The sequence below is a fragment of the Equus quagga genome, chromosome 5, assembly GCF_021613505.1.
Source record: "Equus quagga isolate Etosha38 chromosome 5, UCLA_HA_Equagga_1.0, whole genome shotgun sequence".
NCBI classification, from domain to species: domain Eukaryota; kingdom Metazoa; phylum Chordata; class Mammalia; order Perissodactyla; family Equidae; genus Equus; species Equus quagga.
In genome coordinates this window covers 79,396,603-79,416,190 of record NC_060271.1, presented here as the reverse complement: position 1 = coordinate 79,416,190, position 19,588 = coordinate 79,396,603, and the positions used below count along the sequence as shown (strand labels likewise).

Sequence of the window (19,588 nt, the reverse complement as noted above, 5' to 3'; positions counted from 1 at the left end):
GCTTAGAATTACTGTTGTCACTGTTGCTCTCCATATTCCTGCCATGTGTTAGGCCCACTGAATGAAAGTGGGAGATTAAATGTTCGAAGTGTACCATGCTGATTTGGGTCTCCAGCGGGCGTAGGGTGCCCGTTAGGCTAGATCAGGCCTGGAGAATCATGTCTTTGTTACATGGCTCTGCTTGCTCAGAAATCAAATGTTGGATTTTAGCTGAAATTCGAGAGGCCACCAGTGGGTTCTTGATCAGACTTACTTGCTTTGCTGGCTGAATGATGAGGGGCCTTGAACCCTGGGCATGGGGAAATAAAGTTTTAATGGCCAGACTTCCTGCTAAAGCCTGAGATGACACTTTAACAATCAAGTCTTTTGCATTTGTTTCTTGTCTTTGCTATGTTCCAAGACTGGATGCTTAGCTATTGCAAAATGAGGTCAGGAGCACACTCGGAATTAGAGAACAGACAACCATTTCCCTTTTGGAGCTTTGGATTATGGGATTCTACTAACATCAGAGGGCTGGTTGGCTTTGGCACATCTGGGTTAAGACATGGAAGGGCCATTCTGGTTCTGTGGGGCTTGTTCTTAGGGGTGTGTTAACTTATTCTTGGACTTCCTGAGGAAGAGAATAAAGGAGTGGGTTGAAATAACTCCATCAGAACTTAGATTAGTGAAATAGCAGGAATGATATTTTCAAGTCAGATCCACGAGTGCATTAAAAATATAACTTTATTTTTCTGTAATTCAACTTTATCTCTTTTTCAAGCTCACATTTTTCCTGATGGCAGAAAAGTTCTGGTATTCTTCAACAGTTTAGGTTGAAGCTTAGTCAGTTTTGAGCTTTTCCTCCTTGTCTTCACCCCTGGGAGGCAGCTGAATTCTGGGTTGGGCTTCCCTAAAGTCATGACCTCGATAGGGAGGGACTCCTGGTGGCCAGTACGTGTCCACCCTGGATCTATAGGCCCACTGATTTCTGGGCACACAGACCACACAGACATCTTGTTATCTCAGCTACAAGACCCTTTCAGGTACGCTGGCTCTCTCCCTTTTGACTAACTTTCAAGCCCGTCTGGAGAGCATAGTACAATTTGGTAGCTCTTGCGTGACACTCTGGGGTCGACAGGAAGTGCCGAGGGCTCCCTCTCCCATGACACCACTGCAGACATCTTCTGCCAAGTGCCCCAAGCCCTAATTCCTCTGGAAACTTCTGGGTGGCTGCCACTTACCAGATCCCCCAAATTATGGAGTGATCTCTTCCATTTATACTTTGGGGCTAACCCGGGGGGCAGGATTTAGGCGTGCCTTGTCAGAAACCATCACAGGTCTCTAGTTCTTGCTTCCTCTCCCCTTTACACTTTCATCTCCTCTGTAGGTGGTGGGAAAACTGGCTGGAAAAAACTTCCTCTTAGACCTGTTTTTTTAATGGCACGTTATCTACCTTTAGAAATTTAAAAGCCAAGGATCATCCCCTCCCTGCTGTTTAGGCATTCATATATCCATCACTTGTTTACTGAACTCAAATATGTGCCAGGCAGTGTTCTAGGTCCTGGGGATATAGTGTCAAAAAAAAGATAAAGATCTTTGCCCTCATAAGGTAGAGACGCAATAAACAAATGCCTAAATAAAATATGTGGAATGTCAGATGGTGATTATTGCTAGGGAGAAAAAACAAGGAAGGGGGAATGAGAATTGCTGGGAAGGAGTGTTGTGATTTAAAATATGGTGAATAAGGAGCGTAAAACAGATTATATTTGAGTTCAGAGTTGAAGGAGGCCAAGAAGTGACCCATGGATCTATCGGAGGAGCTGAGTTCTTGCCGTGAGAAGAGCATGAGGGTGCTGGAAATGTTCAAGGACCGGGAAGGCCGCTGTGGCTGGAGCAGTGTCAACGAGGAAGAAAGTGGAAGGACGTGAGATCAGGGAGGTATGAGGGCCTGATCATGAGACTTTAGCTTGTTGTCATTGTTGTAAGGGCTTTAGCTTTATTCTGGATGAGTTGCAAATTGTTGGAAGGATTTGCACAGAGAGGTGACATGTTCTGATGTGTGTGGCTGTTGTGTTGAGAATAGATTTGGGGGCAAGGATGAAAGCATGGAGGCCGGTTAGAAGACTGGTGCAATAATCTAGATGATGTGGGACCAGGTGGTAGTGAGAGGGGAGAAGTGGTTTGATTCGATATGTACTGAAGGTGGCCCCAACAGGATTTGCTGATGGACTGAATGTGGGGCATGAGGAAGACTGTGGAAGGAGCAGGTGGATGGGCAATGATCAGGAGTTGGATTCTGGACACGGTACGTTTGAGAAGATGTCCAGTGGGAGATGTTAAATAGGCAGCTGGAGTTCAGAGGAGTCATGCAGGCTGGAGAGAAGCTCAATGTGGGATTCATCAATGTATGTGTTATTTAAAGTCATAAGACTCAGGGGCTGGCCCCATGGCCTAGTGGTTAAGTTCGTGCGCTCTGCTGCAGGCAGCCCAGTGTTTTGTTGGTTTGAATCCTGGGTGCAGACATGGCACTGCTCATCGGGTCACGCTGGGGCGGCATCCCACATGCCACAGCTAGAATGAACCACAACGAAGAATATACAACTATGTACCGGGGGGCTTTGGGGAGAAAAAGGAAAACAAAAAAATCTAAAGTCACGAGACTCGAGGAGAACCCCAAGGCACTGAGAGTGAATGGAGAGAAGAGATCTGAGCATGGAGCCCTGGGGCACTCAGAGGATCAAAGGGTGGGAGACAAGGAGGAATCAGCATAGACTGAGAGGGCGTGGCCAGTGAGGTGGGAGGACCATCACCTGTGCTGTTTCAAGGACAGAGGAGTGACTGCCTGTATCAAAAACTGCTGCTAGATTGATTACTGAGGCCTGAGTCATTGCTGACCTTGGCAAGCATGTTTGGGCAGAGCCAAGAGAATGGAAAGGCAAGAATTAGAGATGAGTGCAGATAATTCTCTCTAGGAGTTTTTCTGTAAAAGGGAGAAAGAAATGAGGCAGGGGCCAAAGGAGAGGGGTTAGAGAGTTTTTTGGTAAATGCTGGGGAACTAGTGTCACATGTTTGAATGCTGATGGGAATGTTCCAGTAGAGATGGAAGTCTGATGATGCAGGAGAGGGTAAGGAGACTATGATGTCCTTGAGGAGGCCAGAGGGCATGGGATCCCGGGCGCGAGAGCCGGGGCTGTCCTTGGGTCGAGGTGCCAGCAGACCTCCCTCTCTGTAACAGGAGGTAAGGCAGCACGTGGTGCGAATGCTAGGGGGCCCGAGGGAGGTCTCTTCTGATCGCTTTCGTTTTCTAAGAGAAAGAGTAAGGAGGGTCACTGGCCAAGAGTGATGAGAAGGAAGAGGAGTTAGAGGTCTGAGGAGAAAGGAGAAGGCATGGAATGGTGGTGTTGGGACAGGAGAGAGTAAAGGACTAGGAAGTTGAGAGGGGGTGGATGACAGCACTGCAGCCCACTTGAGGCTGCGACATGAGCTTAGAGTGAGACCAGCAACTGGTTTGCTCTTTTCCTCCAGCCACAATTGGTTGTATGGGGCTGGCGGGCAGTAGGGGAAGGGGTGGATTTAAACCCAGGATGGGTTGGCCAGAGTACAATGGAGTAAGAGAGGGGCAAGGGAGTTTTGAAGTGAAGAAGGACAAAGGGGTAAACAAAGGATTCTAGAGGCAAAAAATAAACTAGTTAATATGTCAGTTAGGATGCTGTGGCATGTGTAATTTCTGCCACGGATGAGGTCAGTTAGAAAAGGGTGTACCTGTGGGATGCAGAAAGAAAAGGGGGAGCTGGCCTACCGAGCAGCAGGCCGGCTGGTGTTGCCAGGAGTTAGGAAGGTCCCCGGGCTGTGCTCCTCACCAGCCATGTGTCTGCTCCGGGAGCACCAGCCACTAGACATCACCTGGGACTCTGAGGGCAGAAGAAATTGTAGCCAAGAGATGTTTTTTGGGAAAACTGGGTGTGCTCAGATTTAGGTCCTGTTTGGTAGTCAACTGCTTGTTTTTTTTAAAAAAAATGTAACTCATATTTCCTTGGAATAAAAACTTGAGATTCCTGCTTTTCTTCTTTTGTTAGCAGTTATATGCTTGAATTTGATCATTTGTTCTTTTTAATTTTAACAGTTTTGTTGAGATAATTCACATAAATACAAGTCCCTATTTAAAGTGTATAATTCAATTTTTTTTAGTATATTAACAGTTGTGCCACCATCACCCATAATCAATTTTAGAATATTTTCGTCACTCCAAGAAGAAATCCGGTACCCAAGAGCAGTCATCTCCCACTTCCTCCCAACCACTCCCAGCCCGAGGCAACCACGAGTCTGCTTTTTGTCTCCATAGCTTTGCCTATTCTGGACATTTCATATAAATGGAGTCCTATAACATGTGGTCTTTTGTGATGAACTTCTTTCACTTAGCATAATGTTTTCAAGGGTCATCCATGTTGTAGCATGCATCCGTTCTTTGCTTTTTATTATCAAATAACGTGCCGTTGTATGCAGAGACTGCATTTTCTTTATCCACTCATCAGTTGATGGACATTTGGATTGTTTCTACTTTTTGGCTATTAGGAATAATGCTGCTGTGAACTTTCATGTAGCAGTTTTTGTGTGGACATAAGTTTTCATTTCTCTTGGATATAAAACTAGGAGTGGAATTGCTGGGTCATACGGTAACACTCTGTTTAACCTTTTGGGGCACTGCCAGACTGTTTTCCAAAGTGACTGTGGCATGTTACATCCCCAGCAGCAGTGTATAAGCAGTCCAGCTTCTCCACATCTTCGCCAACGCTTGTCACTATCTGACTTTTTGATTATAGCCGTCCTAGCGGGTGTGAAGTGATATCTCATTGTGGTTTTGATTTGCATCTCCTTGATCACTAATGATGCCGAACATCTTTTCATGTGCTTTTATTAGCCATTTGTGTACCTTCTTCAGAGGACTATATATTTAAATCCATTGCTCATTTTTTTGGATTGTCTTTATATTATTGAATTGTATGAATTCTCTATATATCCTGGCTACGGATCCCTTATGAGATATGTAATTTGCAAATATTTTCTCCCATCCTGTGAACTGTATTTTCATTTTCTTGGCGGTTTCTTTTGAAGCATCCTGCTATTGTTCTTTATTTTAAAAACTTTAATTTTTAAATTTATGTAAGAAATACATAGACATAAAGAAAAAATAGAAAATTTTGAGCAATACATAAAAATAAAAGGAATAAACAAAACATTATAATCTCATCATTCAGAGGTAATTGCTGTGAACATTTGGGGCTTGATCCTTTTATTAAAATGAAATCACATGGGGCCAGCCCTGTGGCCCAGTGGTTAAGTTCGAGCGCTCTGCTTCAGCGTCCCAGGGTTTTGCCGATTCGGATCCTGGGTGTGGACATGGCACCGCTCATCAGGTCATGCTGAGGTGGCATCCCACATGCCACAACTAGAAGGACCCACAACTAAAAATACACAACTATGTACCGGGGGGGCTTTGAGGAGAAAAAGGAAAAAATAAAATCTTTAAAAAAAAAATGAAATCACATTATTCATTTTTTAACCTTTTGTAAATCTCATCAGTTGTGGATAACTTTCCATATCAATAAATGTATTTCTACAGCATCATTTTTTATCTTGCATAACATTTAATCACATGGATGTAAAATGTACCCAAACAATTCCTTATTGTTGAACACTTAAGTTGTTTCCAATTTTTTACACTTTTATAAATGAAGTTAAATTCTTATGCATATCTATGATTACTTTCTTTGGATAGATTTCTAGAACAGGAGTGATGGGTGAAAGTGTATGCACATTTTTCAGGCTGTGGAAACATGCAGCCAAATTGCCTTCTGGAAAGATTGTGGCCAGCTCTGTTCCTGCTGCCAGTTTGTGAGAGAGCCAGCCCTGGGCCAAGAAGCTAACCTGGTCCGCACAAGAGAAGCAATACTGTTGTCAGTAACAGCAGTAAACACTTGCCTTGCACTTGTGTACCAGGCTTTCTTCTAAGCACCATGTACGTACTGACTCCTTTATTCCTCAAAATAATTGATACTATTATTTTTCCATTGTACAGATAAGATGATTGAGGCACAGAGAAGTAGTTGCTCAAGATCACACAGCTAGGAAGGGCAGGATTTGAACCCTACAAGTCTGGCTCCCGAGTTCTGGCTCCCAACTACCCTGATTTACTGCTTCTTTATATGCATGGCACGTGGAAATTACTGGTGGAGGCGGGAATGTGGATGAAAGCCTGGTAGGATTAAGCACAGTGCTGGCTGTTGCTGTAAGATATTTTCTATAATGCTAAGAAAGCATCCTTTTATTCTGAATTCACTGAGAGTTTCACTTAGGAATAACTGAAAAACTTTATCACCCCTTTCAGCCTCCTCTTCTTTTTTGCATGTTATAGATCAAGGGATGGCCAACTTTTTCTTAAATGGGCAGATAGGAAATATTTTAGGTTTGGGGCACATAAGCTCTCTGTCGCAGCTCCTCAACTCGCTGTTGTAGCTGAAAAGCAGCCACAGACAATATTTAAATTACAAAACCAGGTGGCTGGCCAGTGGGCCATAGTTTGCAAATTTTTGTTATAGACGTTCATGTGGGTTTTCTCTCCTGCTCACTGATATCGGGCCACTCCTGCATTCTGGAATAATCTGGCTTGACCGTGCCAGACCTAGTGCTGCAATCTGTTATTAGTACTCTATTGAGGGTCTTTACATCTCTGTTTAGGAATGAGATTAACCCGTGTGTGTGCGTGTGTGTGTGTGTCGTGGTCAGGCTTCACGAGGAAACCTCATCTTTTTTCTATGCTGTGGAACAAAGAATGACTTGTTCTTTGAAAGACTGATAGAACTTCCCCCCAAAGAAACCATCTTGGCCTGATGTCCTATTTGGAGATAGTTCTTTGAGATCTCTTCCACTTTCAGGGTTACTGATCTCTTCATTTTTTTCTATTACTTTTGAATCCATTTTGGCAATTTACATTTTTCTATAAAATTATCCACTTCATCTTGATTTTCGAAGGTTTTGTCATTGATTTGGGTGTAGGTAAATCTCTTAATATTTTTATTCTCCCCATAATATCTCTTTATTTGATCCTTCTCATTCCTATTGGTGTACTTACTTTTTAGACATTGTTTGATAAGTGTTTATTTTTTTGGTCTTTTGTAAGTTTGCTTTGGGGTTTAGTTATCAATTGTGATATTCTTCTCCTTTCTAACGTATTAATTTTTACTTGTCATTGTCAAATTTTGGTCTTCCTGCTTTTCTCTTTCTAATTTCTTGAGTTATCAGATTATTTATTTTCATTCTTTTTGCATAAAAGCCAAAGACGGAATTTTCCTTTGAGGACAGACTTAGCTACCATCCACAAATTTGGGGGCATAACCCTCTCCCTGTTGGTATTTTCTAAGTATCTGTGATTTTAGGTGGTTTTTTTCTTTGATCCAGGAGAGTTTTAAGAGCATGACTTTAAATTTCTAAAAGTTTGGGATTTTTAATTTTCAAACTTCTCAATAGTTTCTAGTTTTGTTGCGTTAAGGTCAGAGAATGTGACTGATAATGGATTTATTACTTGGGATTTATTGAGATTTGCTTTGTGGCTTTTAATTTTTTCTAAGTGCTCCAATGGTGCTGGAAAAGAAGGTATATTTTCTGTTTTTAGATTACATAATGTTTGTCTATTTGATTGACATTGTTAATAGTATTCTTCAGATTCTCTGTCTCCATATTCTTTTTCTTTTTTCTTCATTTACTTGGTTTTTCCAGACTAAGGAAAGTGTAATAACTTTCCCACAACTGTTGTGTTCTTGTCTTTTCTTTGTACAAAATACACAGGTTGTTGCCTCTTTATGCTTGACTCTGAGTCTGAGTCATAAACTCAAGTCTTTAAATGTCTGGTCTGGAGAAGAAAATACTGAGGAGGAATCAAACAGCTAAATTGAATTCCATTTTAACCATTTCTAACTACGTGTCTGTATTTGCCTGTGTGTTAATGTGTGTCTTTTTGGGGGGTATTTGTGCATTTCAACATAAACATCTCTCTTGGGCATGTCTGTGTAAATATATTCTTCCATGTGTTGTTGACTGTGTGAGTTCAACACGTATGTCTGTGTATGTTTATTCATCCTTGGCATCTTTTCCCTTAAATTGAACTTAAAACATAAAGGGTAGGGTCTACCTTGCTCTGTGCTGGCATTTTCTAGAGTGGTTATGAGTCAGAAAGCTCTGCCACCCTGTATCTTAACCCACCTGGACCTCTTTTCCTCTCTCCTGGCTGCAGAAGACCCTCCTGGTAAGTTGGTCAGACGGTGACTCTTTGCAGACTCAGCCTCACTCTGCACCCACTGTCTGGGGACAAAATACTGGTCACCTAGAGGATGTTTAGGCCACACTTCCAGGATGGGTGGAGAGCCTGAGAACCTTCTTCCACCCTCTCTCCATTGTGCCCTTCAGGTCCCTTGGCCTTCCTCCTGCTTGTGCTCACACTTAATAAGCCAGAGCTCAAAGGACTGGACGTTGGTTTAAAGGAACCCACCAGCATTTCTAGAAACTCATGATAGTCATTCAGTTCGTTCTATAGATTCAGAGCAAGCTCGTACAGAGGAGGAAAGCCAGTCTTAGAAGAGGCTCTTCTGACACCTTGTCCTTGGTCCTTCCCATTGAACTTGGTGAGCTTTACTGGCACTGATAGGCAGAGTGCCCAGGCCCAGGTGGGTTTTGGGGGGAGGGCTGGAGAAGAGTGACCATGCCACCTTCAGGGAGTTTGCTGACTCCCTGGGCGACAGGATACACACACCTAGACAGGACACAGCTGGAGGAGCATTCTAGACACAAGAGTGAAGTGGGCCTATAGACGCACCATGTGCAGGAGGAGTTGAAAGGTGGGGAGACCAGTGTGTCCCACAGCAGGTCTGTCCACCTTGTCCTACAAACATAAGTGGAGGAAGGAAAGGGAAGAGAGTGTATTGTTACAAACTTCCTTTCTTCTCACTGAATTTCCCCCATTTAGTATAGTGTCTTTTGAGTAATGGGCATGTGGTATTTGTTGGATTTCAGGAACTCTACCTTGATTTGACATTGGAAGAGGCTAAGTTCTGATTTCTGATGCTTTCTTTTTTTTTTTTTTTTGCTAGGGTTAAGGTTGGGGCAGGATTGCTCTTCGAGGTCTGAGTGTCCTAGGTCTGCTGCATTTTATTCGTAAATAACACATTATTGACATTTTCTCCCAAACAATTATCCTATGTACCCTCTGATTTTAGCCTCAGTGTGTCCCTGGAAGGCAGGGGGTAGCGTGATGATTATGCCCATTTCACAGAAAGGAAAAGGGAGGCCCTGAGAGCTTAACAGAATCACACAGTGAGTGGTGGGCAGAGCTTCTCCATACAAGCAGGTGTTAGAACCTTTCCTCCCATCTGTGCCGTCTGCCCCTGGAGAGGCGGAGAGTTCCAGCTCTCTGCTCCCCTGAACTCACCCAACAGGAGGGCTTGGAAGTCCAGGCCGGCCCGTCAGCCTTGCTCGGTTTCTGGATCACAAGGACCATGCTTGGCAAGTTCTGTTTCTGAAGTGATCTCTTTCTTTCTACCCACTCAGGAGGAGGAGTTCATCGATTGGTGGAGCAAATTCTTTGCCTCGATAGGGGAGAGGGAAAAGTGCGGGTCCTACTTGGAGAAGGACTTTGACACTCTAAAGGTGAGGCCTCTCGCGAACGTTCTCTTCAGTCCAGCAGTCCCTGGGTGCATGCGACAGGTTGTGGGAGATGCAACACAAAGAAAATACATATATTTGTCTCCTCCTATATATATATATATATATATAAATTGTCTCCTCGTTTGGTGCCTGAGAACTGATGTATCCTGATGAACTAATTGAAGTCAGACATGTCACCCAGTGATTTAGAGGAAGAAGTCAGTGTGGGCTGGGGTAACCAAGAAAGTATTTTTGGAAGAATAGTGAAAAACACTGAAGTCTTTATGGGTGAAGTGATGCCTGGGATTTGTTTTAGAATACTCAAAAGAAAAAGAAAAACTAAGGGTGAAGATAGATGGTGTGCCTGGCTCTCTGATAGATTTTCAAAATATTAAAAATTTTTGAAATGGCAAAATATTGAAAAATTGTTAAAGCTTGGAGATGGGTACTAGGGATTTGTTGTACTATTCTGTCTCTTTTAAGGTTATTTGAACTTTCTATAATAAAAAATTTGTACTAAAACAAAAAGGCAAGTCAGTATGAGAATGTACCTCTAATTCCTTCTTCCCTATAATTGAGATAGAAATTACCTAGCAAATATAAAAATATGGTAAACTCTGTTTCCATGGAAATAAAAACAAAAAACAGAAAAACAACACAAAACCAGGGGTGAGTCAGCCAAATTTTGGTATTTTAAGGAAATTCCACAAATACAATTACACTTTTTAAAAGTAGACTACTTTTGAAAAAGATAACCAGAGGTGACTCAAAATTATTTCCCAAAGGAGTTGCGTAGTGTCCTGGAGAGGGTTGCCAGATACAATTCAGGATGCTCAGTACACTTGAATTTCAGATGGACACTGGATAATGTTTTAGTATAAGTATGCTTCAAATATTGCATGGGACATACTTATCTAACCGTTATTTGTTGTTTATCTAAAATTCAAATTTAACTGGGTGTCCTTTATTTTCACTTGTGGAATTTGGCAGCCCTACTTAGAGGGCAAGAGGTGGGCAAAGACTGTCAGACGCTTGGGAAAGACCCAGGAACTCCCAAAGGGGACTGGATGAGTGAAGTTTGAGGCTTGTTGGAGGAGCGGGTGGCCTGGACCTTCGGGTGATCCTGCTGGCTGAAGGCCTTTGGTGACACTCAGGAGGGGGATTTTACAGGTGGCAAGAGTGGCCTCTGATACAGTGGAGGCTCCAGGTGAACTGTGCCTGGAGACCTGGATGCACAGAGACGAGGCCTCAGGCAGCAGCAGCGGCTCCAGAGGCACAGGCCTCCTGAGGAGGCAGCGTGTTCTTTGCTGACTTGGGAGTTGGGTGTGTGAGTTTGGGCGAAGAGACAGAACTATTTGTGTACCAGGAAGAAGGTCCGACACAGTAGGTCTGGCATGTGGTACTGTGACCTTGCCAAAAAATGAGAAAACCAAGTAAGAATGAGGGCTCCTGCCAGGGTGGCCCATGGCTCTGGCCCCTTTGCCACTCCCTCAGATGCTGGACATTGAATTGGCACCCAGCCCTCCAGCTTGACCTCTCTGAGGAGATCTCTGAGGGTTTCTAAGTGAAAATGGGCTGTTCCAAAGTAAAATGCATTAAACCTGTTTCCGGGGGGAAAGCCAGACCTGGAAGGAACGTTGGTCCTTTACGGATAAATAAATAGAAGAAAACCACCACCACCACTGCCACGAGTCTTTGAAAAATAGCCTGTAGCATTATGGAGAAAATGGGTAGAGAAAAAAACATATTTTGGAAATCACTAGCGTAGGGGAAAAAACAACTCGTAGTCTCAATAGCAAAAGATAGAAAACAAGATACAGCAAGAAAGCATTGAAAACCAGAAATCATAGGAAACCACAATAGAAAAAGTTTAAAAATGTTAGTTTTCCTAATAAATAAAAATGGATTACACTCCCCTATTAAGTGATGAGGACTCTTGGACTATATCAAAAGCCAAAATTCATTGTACTGTCTTTAAAAGGTGCATCTCAAACAGTACCACTTAAAATGGCTAAAAAATAAATATTTTGACAAATGAAACAAAGTAAGTGCAAACAAAAGAGAAACAGAATTTAGAGTAAAATGCAAAGGAGACAAAATGGAATGTTTTATATAAATAAAAAATATACATATCAATGAAAAACCCCCCAAACATTTATGTAGAGAATAATAAAGCTTAGAAATACTTAAAGCAAAAATGGGATAGGAATATGTAAACTAATGCCTCACACAGATAAAGGCATGAAATGATAGAAATTAAATTTACAGTGGGGATTTTAATGCATTTCTCTCCTAGACAGAGGAAACAGGCAATAAATAAATAAGGAAATAAAAGATCTGAATAACAGGTAAATTTTTTTAAGCTACCTCAAAAGTGGCTTTAAAATAGAGAATAAAAATAATAAAAAAATAGAGTGCATTTTTTCCTGATGCACAGAGAACACTTACAAAATTTGATCACATATTAGTTTAGTAATAAGTTAACAAAAGCAGAAATCATACAAGACAGATTAAAATGCAATAAAATGAGAAATTAATAACAAAAGTTTAAACAAGAAGACCAACCACTTGGAAATTTAAAAAGTATTTTATTGGGACTTCCAGTATGAACATGGCTGCGTAAGTCAGCATTTTTCCCCTTTTCTCCTGGAAATCATTCAAACCCACAAACTCCATTTTCAGTAAAAGTTGGAAACAAATAAAACCCGCAGACTCCAAAATACATGGAAGGGCTATCCAAAGCCAGCCGAGATTGGGTAGAAGCCACTCAACAGTAAATGAAGAGAAGATGCTTGAAAATGATGAAAGCTGTAGTGGTAGCAGGTCCCAGAAAACCCCATACTTTCTAATAAAAGAATGTTGATAATTATTTAAGACGGGTCATAGGTACATGGGGGCTCTTTACTTTTGTGCGTTCTTCAAAATTTTCATACTAAATAGTTAAAAAATATAATTCCTGAAATTGAGGTTTCTCTATAAAATATAAAAGTTATATTGCTTGCTCATAACAATGGACATGGGAACTTTGGAGACAGGATCAGGCTGAAGTCAGAAGCCTCTTGGACCTTGTTTGGGTCAGAGAAGCAGAGAAGGTGGAGCTACACAAGGATCACACAGATGAGGTGTATTTGCTGTGGGAACAAAGGAAATAACTGGTCTAGGAAAATCCAACGCATTTAGCGACAAGTAATAATAAAAGAAATAGCGCAGCATTAATTCAAAAATGCTGTGGAAAAAAGAAAAGCAAGTATAAATCAAAACTTAACCAAAAGAAGTGGATATGTACTCACTAGGAGAATTTTGCCAAGGAGCAGATGAGATGAAATATTTTGCTGTGAACTTTTTAGAAATAGGGCAGTCAGAATGCAAGAGAAATGAAAGAACTCAAGGATGATGAGAAGAGAGGAGGTGAAATATGAGGTAGTAGGATTCAGGAAAGGAGAAGAAAGCGTCAAATTGGAAAGAGCCACAGGGGCAGCATGGCCACATTGAAAACAGCAGGGGACGTGGAGGACAGAAATGATAAAAGTAAGTGAAATGAAGTGGAAATAAAGAAAGAGTTACAGGAGAATAAAGAGAAAATGACAGAGAAGTCAGGGAAAGGAGAACCAATATTTGCATAATTGGAGTCTCTGAGGAAGACAACCAAAACAATGAAATAAAACAAATAAACATTTAAGCGTTTAACAAAACTTCAGTGAAATGAAAGAATACTTGATATACTTATTACAAGGTCTGCTGTGTATCAGGAAAAATTGGCCCAGATTGGTCAACCCTGAGACATATCTCAGTATGATTATTAGACTTTAGAGATAAAGAAGAAATTCTTTGGGTAGTCATACTGCGCACCCCCCCCCCAATTAAATGATTTAAAATAGGAAACAAATCAAAGTGCCTCGCTTTCTCTACAACAACATTTAATACCCAAAGACAGTAAAGTATCACATGTAAGTTCATCAAGGAAAGAAAGGGCGACCTGAGGATTTTGCATTCAGCCGAGCTGCCCTTCAAGCATAAAGGCTCCAGGCACCCAGGTGGCATATTCAAAAACTAGGTGATGTGGTTCCCATGGGCCTGTTGTGAGGGGCTCCTAGGGGGTGAACTGGAGCTCACCTGGGAGCTCTCTCAACTAGGACATACCTGGGAGAACCATAACAAGAGGACTGGTTGTGACCATATTTTACCTTAGACCTAAAATGTAAACAAGTGGAAGGGTTAGAGTAGCGGCACAGAATGTAAATATCAAATATGCTGAAATGTGGACGTGAGGAAACTGACAACAATTAGGTGGAGAAGGAGGACAGAGGACGGGATACAGAGTAAGGGCACATTGCCGTATTACGGAATAACTGGAATTGACAGATATTATTGAAAACTGGCAAATCAAATAATAGGAGGATAAGAAACTTATAAGCCAACAGTACAAAGGTAAATATTAAGGTAGATAATATTGTCTAAAACTAGGTGATGCAGAAGGAGAGGTGGGGAGGTAAGATTAGATTATTTCATCGTGGCTAGAGTAGGGAACTCATACATGCTATCCCTAAAGACATAGCAGACTAAGACTGTTATCAGTATATATAAATTTATAATGATATTAGAACATAAACTCAGGTCATCCTAGATATTCAAAGAAGTACACACACACACACACACACACACACACACGCAGGGAACAAGCAGCCAAAGATTAAAAAAAAATCTATGAAACTAGAAAATGTAAAATAAATATATTATGACTATAAAAATATAATATAAAACCAAACATATCTGTCATATCAATACCTGGCATATTAATCACTTAGTAATTACAAAATTTGAATCAGATCTCAAAGCAAAATCTAACTCTAAAGTAAAGAGATTCATAAAGGTTGAAAATAAAAGATTGGGAAAATGTGTGCCAGGCAAATGCAAATGAAAAGAAAGCAGAAGTGACAATCTTAATATTAGATGAGAGGGTATTCAGGTCCCCAAACCCAAATGAGACAAGGAATGTACTTGAGAATGCAAAGTGGTGCCATTCCGAGATATGACAGTTGTGAGAATATCTATGTGCTAAATAAAACATCAGTATTTGCAAAACAGAAATTGCAGGAGAGAGAAGAAACAGAAATACACTGGTAGGTAGGGGAGATTTTAATTCACTTCTCTCGGTTCAAGTCAGATCAAGGGAACAAGAATGTGAGAGGATGTAGAAGATGGGCATAATTATTAACCTGATGGAACCCTGTAGCCTGAAAACAGAGACCACACCTATGGCACATTTACAACAGTTGACCATGTCACATGCCGTGAAGAAAACCTTAATAAGTTTCAAAAAGGGTCAATACCACTGACAATGGTTTCTGATTGTAAAGCCATAAAATTAGAAATTAATGATAAGATCAAAAGCCTCTTCTATCTGGAAAATTAAAAAAACAACCCAACCTCTCTTTTAACAATTCTTGATAAAAGAGAAAATACTAATTGAAATTGCAGGACATCTGGGAAACAATGGTAAAATACTACATATTAGAACTTAACTGATTATAGTTAAAGCAGCATTCAGAGGAAGTTGATAGCCTTAAAAACTTGTTACTCAATACAAAAGAATGAAAACTAAGCATCTAGCTCTTGGATGAGTGAACAAAAATGAAACTATGATTGTGGAATGCCAAGAAAATGAAAATGGAAACATTATACATCAACAAGATGGGACAATGCCAAGGCAGTAGTAAAAAGAGACAATTTCATATAAATAAGTATTTTCTTTATCAGAAAAGAGGGAGCAAAGTAAATAATGCTTCAACTGAGAAGGTTAGAAAGAATAAGACAAAAACTTAGAGTAGGAAGAAGAAAATAAAAATAAAATCAGAAATAAGAAACTAAAAAAGAGAAAATGGTAGAATTGACAAATCAAAGAATGGGTCGTTTGATTCAAATGAATCAGCTGTATAAATACAGCAAGAAAATGTTCAAAATGATACAGACCAAATGTTAACCAAATAATTAGTTATTTTTGGTAATCAGAATTTGAAGCATTAATATTTTCTTCATATTTGCTTATATTTTCTAATTTTTAATAATGACTCTTTATCACTTGAATAATTAATTAAAAAATAGAACTTGAGCTATGCCTAAATGAGAGATAACATTTAGCAAGATGAGAAAGGAACTTACCTGAAGTATCTTGTCAGTCCATTTCTGATATAATCAATTTAGCATATATATCAATTTGTGTAATATCACTATTTCTTAGGTACATTCTATCATCTATTAGGGAACACTCCTGCTTCATTTAAACCTAAGCAATTGAAAACATTGCTCTAACAAAAAAAAGTCATTGGTTGTTTGAGAGTAATGAAATAAATAAATAGAGTTCATAAATTTAAAGTGTTCCAAATATTTCGCCTGGTATTTGATACTCTGCCATTTGGACATCCTGGACAGTGAACATTTTTGCTTGAAATGCTGACCTGTGAATTTTCCAGAGTTCTGCCTCAATCTTCAAATAAAAAGTCAGTTAACTTTTCTTTTATTTGACTGCGATCTTATTGTCTTAAAAACATGCACCACCATTTGTACGATGACTTGCAGGTACCTGGAATATCTGATTAACTGGAAAACCCTATTCCTAAAGGCACTGAACAAATGTCTTCCCCTCTGGCTCCCTTCTGCTGTCTCTCTCTCTTTTTTCTTTCTCTCTCTTTTTAATCCCCACTATTTGCATCCTTTTCACCTCTGCCTTTGTTCTTTCCTTCTCCAACTCTCTTACCTCCACCTCTCCCACCCGCCCTCCTCTTCCCCTTTGTCCCTCCAATTCACTTTTGGCCTTTTCCCTCCTTTTCTTCTCGTTCCTCTCTCTTCCTTCACCCAAACACGGTTTTGTTTCCCTCTCCTTGTCCTGTTTCCTCTTCCTCTGCTGTCCCTCTTCTTTCTCTCTTTCCCTTGTCCCCTTCTCTATTCCCACATGTGGCAGGTCTATGACACACAACTGGAGAATGTGGAGGCCTTTGAGGGCCTGTCTGACTTTTGTAACACCTTCAAGCTCTACCGGGGCAAGACTCAGGAGGAGATGGAAGACCCATCTGTCGTTGGGGAATTTAAGGTAAGTTTTTGAGGACATATCCCTAACCTAGAGGGACCTAAAACTATGGAATGGCAGCAGTAAGTAAAGGGGGCTGGAGCAAGGGTATTGTAGTTATTATGGTAATGACCATGGTGCTGATGTTGGTGACCATGTGGGTGATGGAGGTGGTGATGGTGATGCTGCTGATACAGAATCTAATGGCAGTAAAGGGATGGCATTGGGCTTGGTGATGTCAGTGGTGGTGACTCTGGTAGAGATGAGAGTAGTGGTTATAATGGTGATTGTGTTGGTGACAGTGATGACAAAAATGAAAGTTGGCCCCTCTTTCTTTTCAGGGCCTCTTCAAAATTTATCCCCTCCCAGAAGACCCGGCCATCCCCATGCCCCCAAGACAGTTCCACCAGCTAGCTGCCCAGGGACCCCAGGAGTGCCTGGTCCGCATCTACATCATCCGGGCATTCGGCCTGCAGCCCAAAGACCCCAATGGGAAGGTAACACTCCTAGGGCCTCACCTCTCCTATAATAAATAGCAGGCTGGGGTACCAATGGGCTGCAGAATCTGGACACAATCCCTGCCCCAGGGAGTTCACAGTAAGCCGAGAAACCAGATAAATACATACAAAACTGAGAGGTTACTGGATGGAGTTCTGTCAAGGGCCAAGTGCTTTAGGAGCTCAGAAAAGGCCACAGTCAGTACTGACTTTGGTCAGTACAGGGGAAGGTTTCCTGGAAGGAATAGGATTCTTAAGGACTGATGGAGTTTTGATAGACTGGGATGGAAAAGAAAACAGTATCATAGGAGGAGTCAAAAATCTTGGCAAAGGTTTGTGAGAAGACTGCTTGGTGTAAGTTTAGCATGAGGATAAGGCATAAGGATAGGTGACGTTGAAGGTGTGGGCTGGGACTGGACTTCGTAGGGCTTTCAGTGGTGGGCAGAGGAGAGCAGGAGGGGTGGAAGTAACTGTGCTGTGCCTACCCACGGTGGAGCCTGAGGCAATAGGAAAAATCGGTAACACTGATCCTGTCTTTATTTAAAATTTCGATATTTTGTTCATCATTGACTGTTGGTATTGATTTTAATTTTTAAAATGTTGCATCAAAATATTGTTTATCTTGATTGTTGAGTCTTGGGGGCCCTCCCTTAAATTTTGTGCCTGGGGCACGTACCTCCTCGTCTCATTCTAGTCCTGGCCCTGAGTGAAAGAGGGGGGCGTTGAGGGGGGGCAGGAGGCTGGGGTTGTGGGGAGATGGTGGGGGGTGGGAAGAGGACTGAGGAAGCCTCAGAGACGTGTGGGGAAGGTGACTTCAGTTGAGTGTGTCTTTCCCCTGCTCCAGTGTGACCCTTACATCAAGATCTCCATAGGGAAGAAATCCGTGAGCGACCAGGATAACTACATCCCCTGCACTCTGGAGCCTGTGTTTGGAAAGTAAGTTGGGGGCAGCTGGGGTCTTGGGGTGGAGGTGCCCATCTGGATAACCCACAGCCCAGTGGGGGAGATGTGGCTGCCACTGAGAAGTCCGCATGTCCTGAAGCAAAGCTGTATTCCCTAAATCTTGCATGTTAATGGGGGCATAACCTCAGCCAGCTCTTCTTCATGCGCTAAAGGCTTAAGTCCCGGCAGAAGCTCCTATCGAAACACAAACGATTCCCATGATGATCAGAAATCTAAATGGAACCCAGAGCAGGCATTTGCTAATGATTCTTTTTTTGAAAAAATTAACTTTTACTTTGGAATAATTTTAGATTTATAGAAAAGTTACAAAGATGGTACAACTTCCATATACCCTTCACTCAATTTCCCCCACCATTAACATCGTACCTAATCGTGGTACTTTTGTCAAAACTGAGAAATAGTTATTGTTGTATTACTATTAACTGAATTGTAGACTTTATTAGGATTTTGAATTTTTTTCCACGAATGTCCTTTTACTGTCCCAGGATCTAATCCAGGATCCCATACTGCATTTAGTAATTATTCTCTTTTATTGTGGCATGTTCATCTGTAGCTGATAGAGAGAGGAAAGACGTGGGCTCAAGATAGTAAAATGCTTCTTGAAATCTAAGAAGAAGGAAAGGAAGAATCAGGGCCCTTTGTATGAAAGTAGCTCCCAGGTGTCCTGACTTGCTTGTTGTTTAGATGTGAGCTTATTTAGGCCAGAGAAAGGAGACTCTCCAGGCAAGCTCCCTGCTCTTCCTCTGGCACCTGTAGGAGAAGGCGTGTGCTATGCCAATATTGTCAAGTAACCCACTGAATTCATAAACCGGCGTCTGTGGAGTTAGTTGTGGTCACTCAGCCCTGCAGCGAGGACCCAGTTGGCCTGGGGAAATGGCATTTTTGACAGGGAAACAGTCCTGGCCAGTGATGAGCCACCACCAAGCTGGAATTGGAGGGAAGGGCTGCAGGGAGGATGGTGGGTGGAAGAGAAGAACCCTCTTTGGTGAGCTCCAGTGGCTGGCATGGAGCCACCTGCTAATGGTGACGGAGTAGCAGATGGGGCCTGTTCTACAGTAGGGGAGGGTCAGGGCCCTGGGCAAGGTTGGGGGGGCAGGTGTAGAAACGCCCCTCCCTCTCTATTTTACCACCTCCCCTAAATCATGGCCATTCTGGTCTGCCTGGGGTTTCACGCCTCCCTCAGTTCACAACAGAGACTCTTTCTGTAACCCTTGTGTCAAACAGCACATCTCACGAGACGTAATCAAAACACAACTTTGCAGTTGTCAACCCGTGTCCTGTAAGCATTTATCCTGTGGGGGCTGCCGTCCTCATTCTGGGAGTGGAAACTGTGGCAGGCAGGTACTTGGCGGCTCACTTTCAGACAGTCCACTTTGTCACAAACCCACAGTCT

General features: G+C 41.8%; 1 protein-coding gene across 21 annotated transcripts in view; it reads left to right on the top strand.

Annotated features, from left to right (window-relative positions):
- The window catches only part of DYSF (dysferlin), a 209,954-nt gene that overhangs the window by 167,299 nt on the left and 23,067 nt on the right, over positions 1–19,588 (top strand). For all 21 annotated transcript variants that reach the window (XM_046661644.1, XM_046661642.1, XM_046661643.1 and 18 more), the window contains 4 exons: positions 9,577–9,675; positions 16,631–16,759; positions 17,077–17,232; positions 18,077–18,168. In XM_046661644.1, coding sequence (XP_046517600.1) covers positions 9,577–9,675; positions 16,631–16,759; positions 17,077–17,232; positions 18,077–18,168 — 476 coding nt within the window. The remainder of the gene's footprint in view (positions 1–9,576; positions 9,676–16,630; positions 16,760–17,076; positions 17,233–18,076; positions 18,169–19,588) is intronic.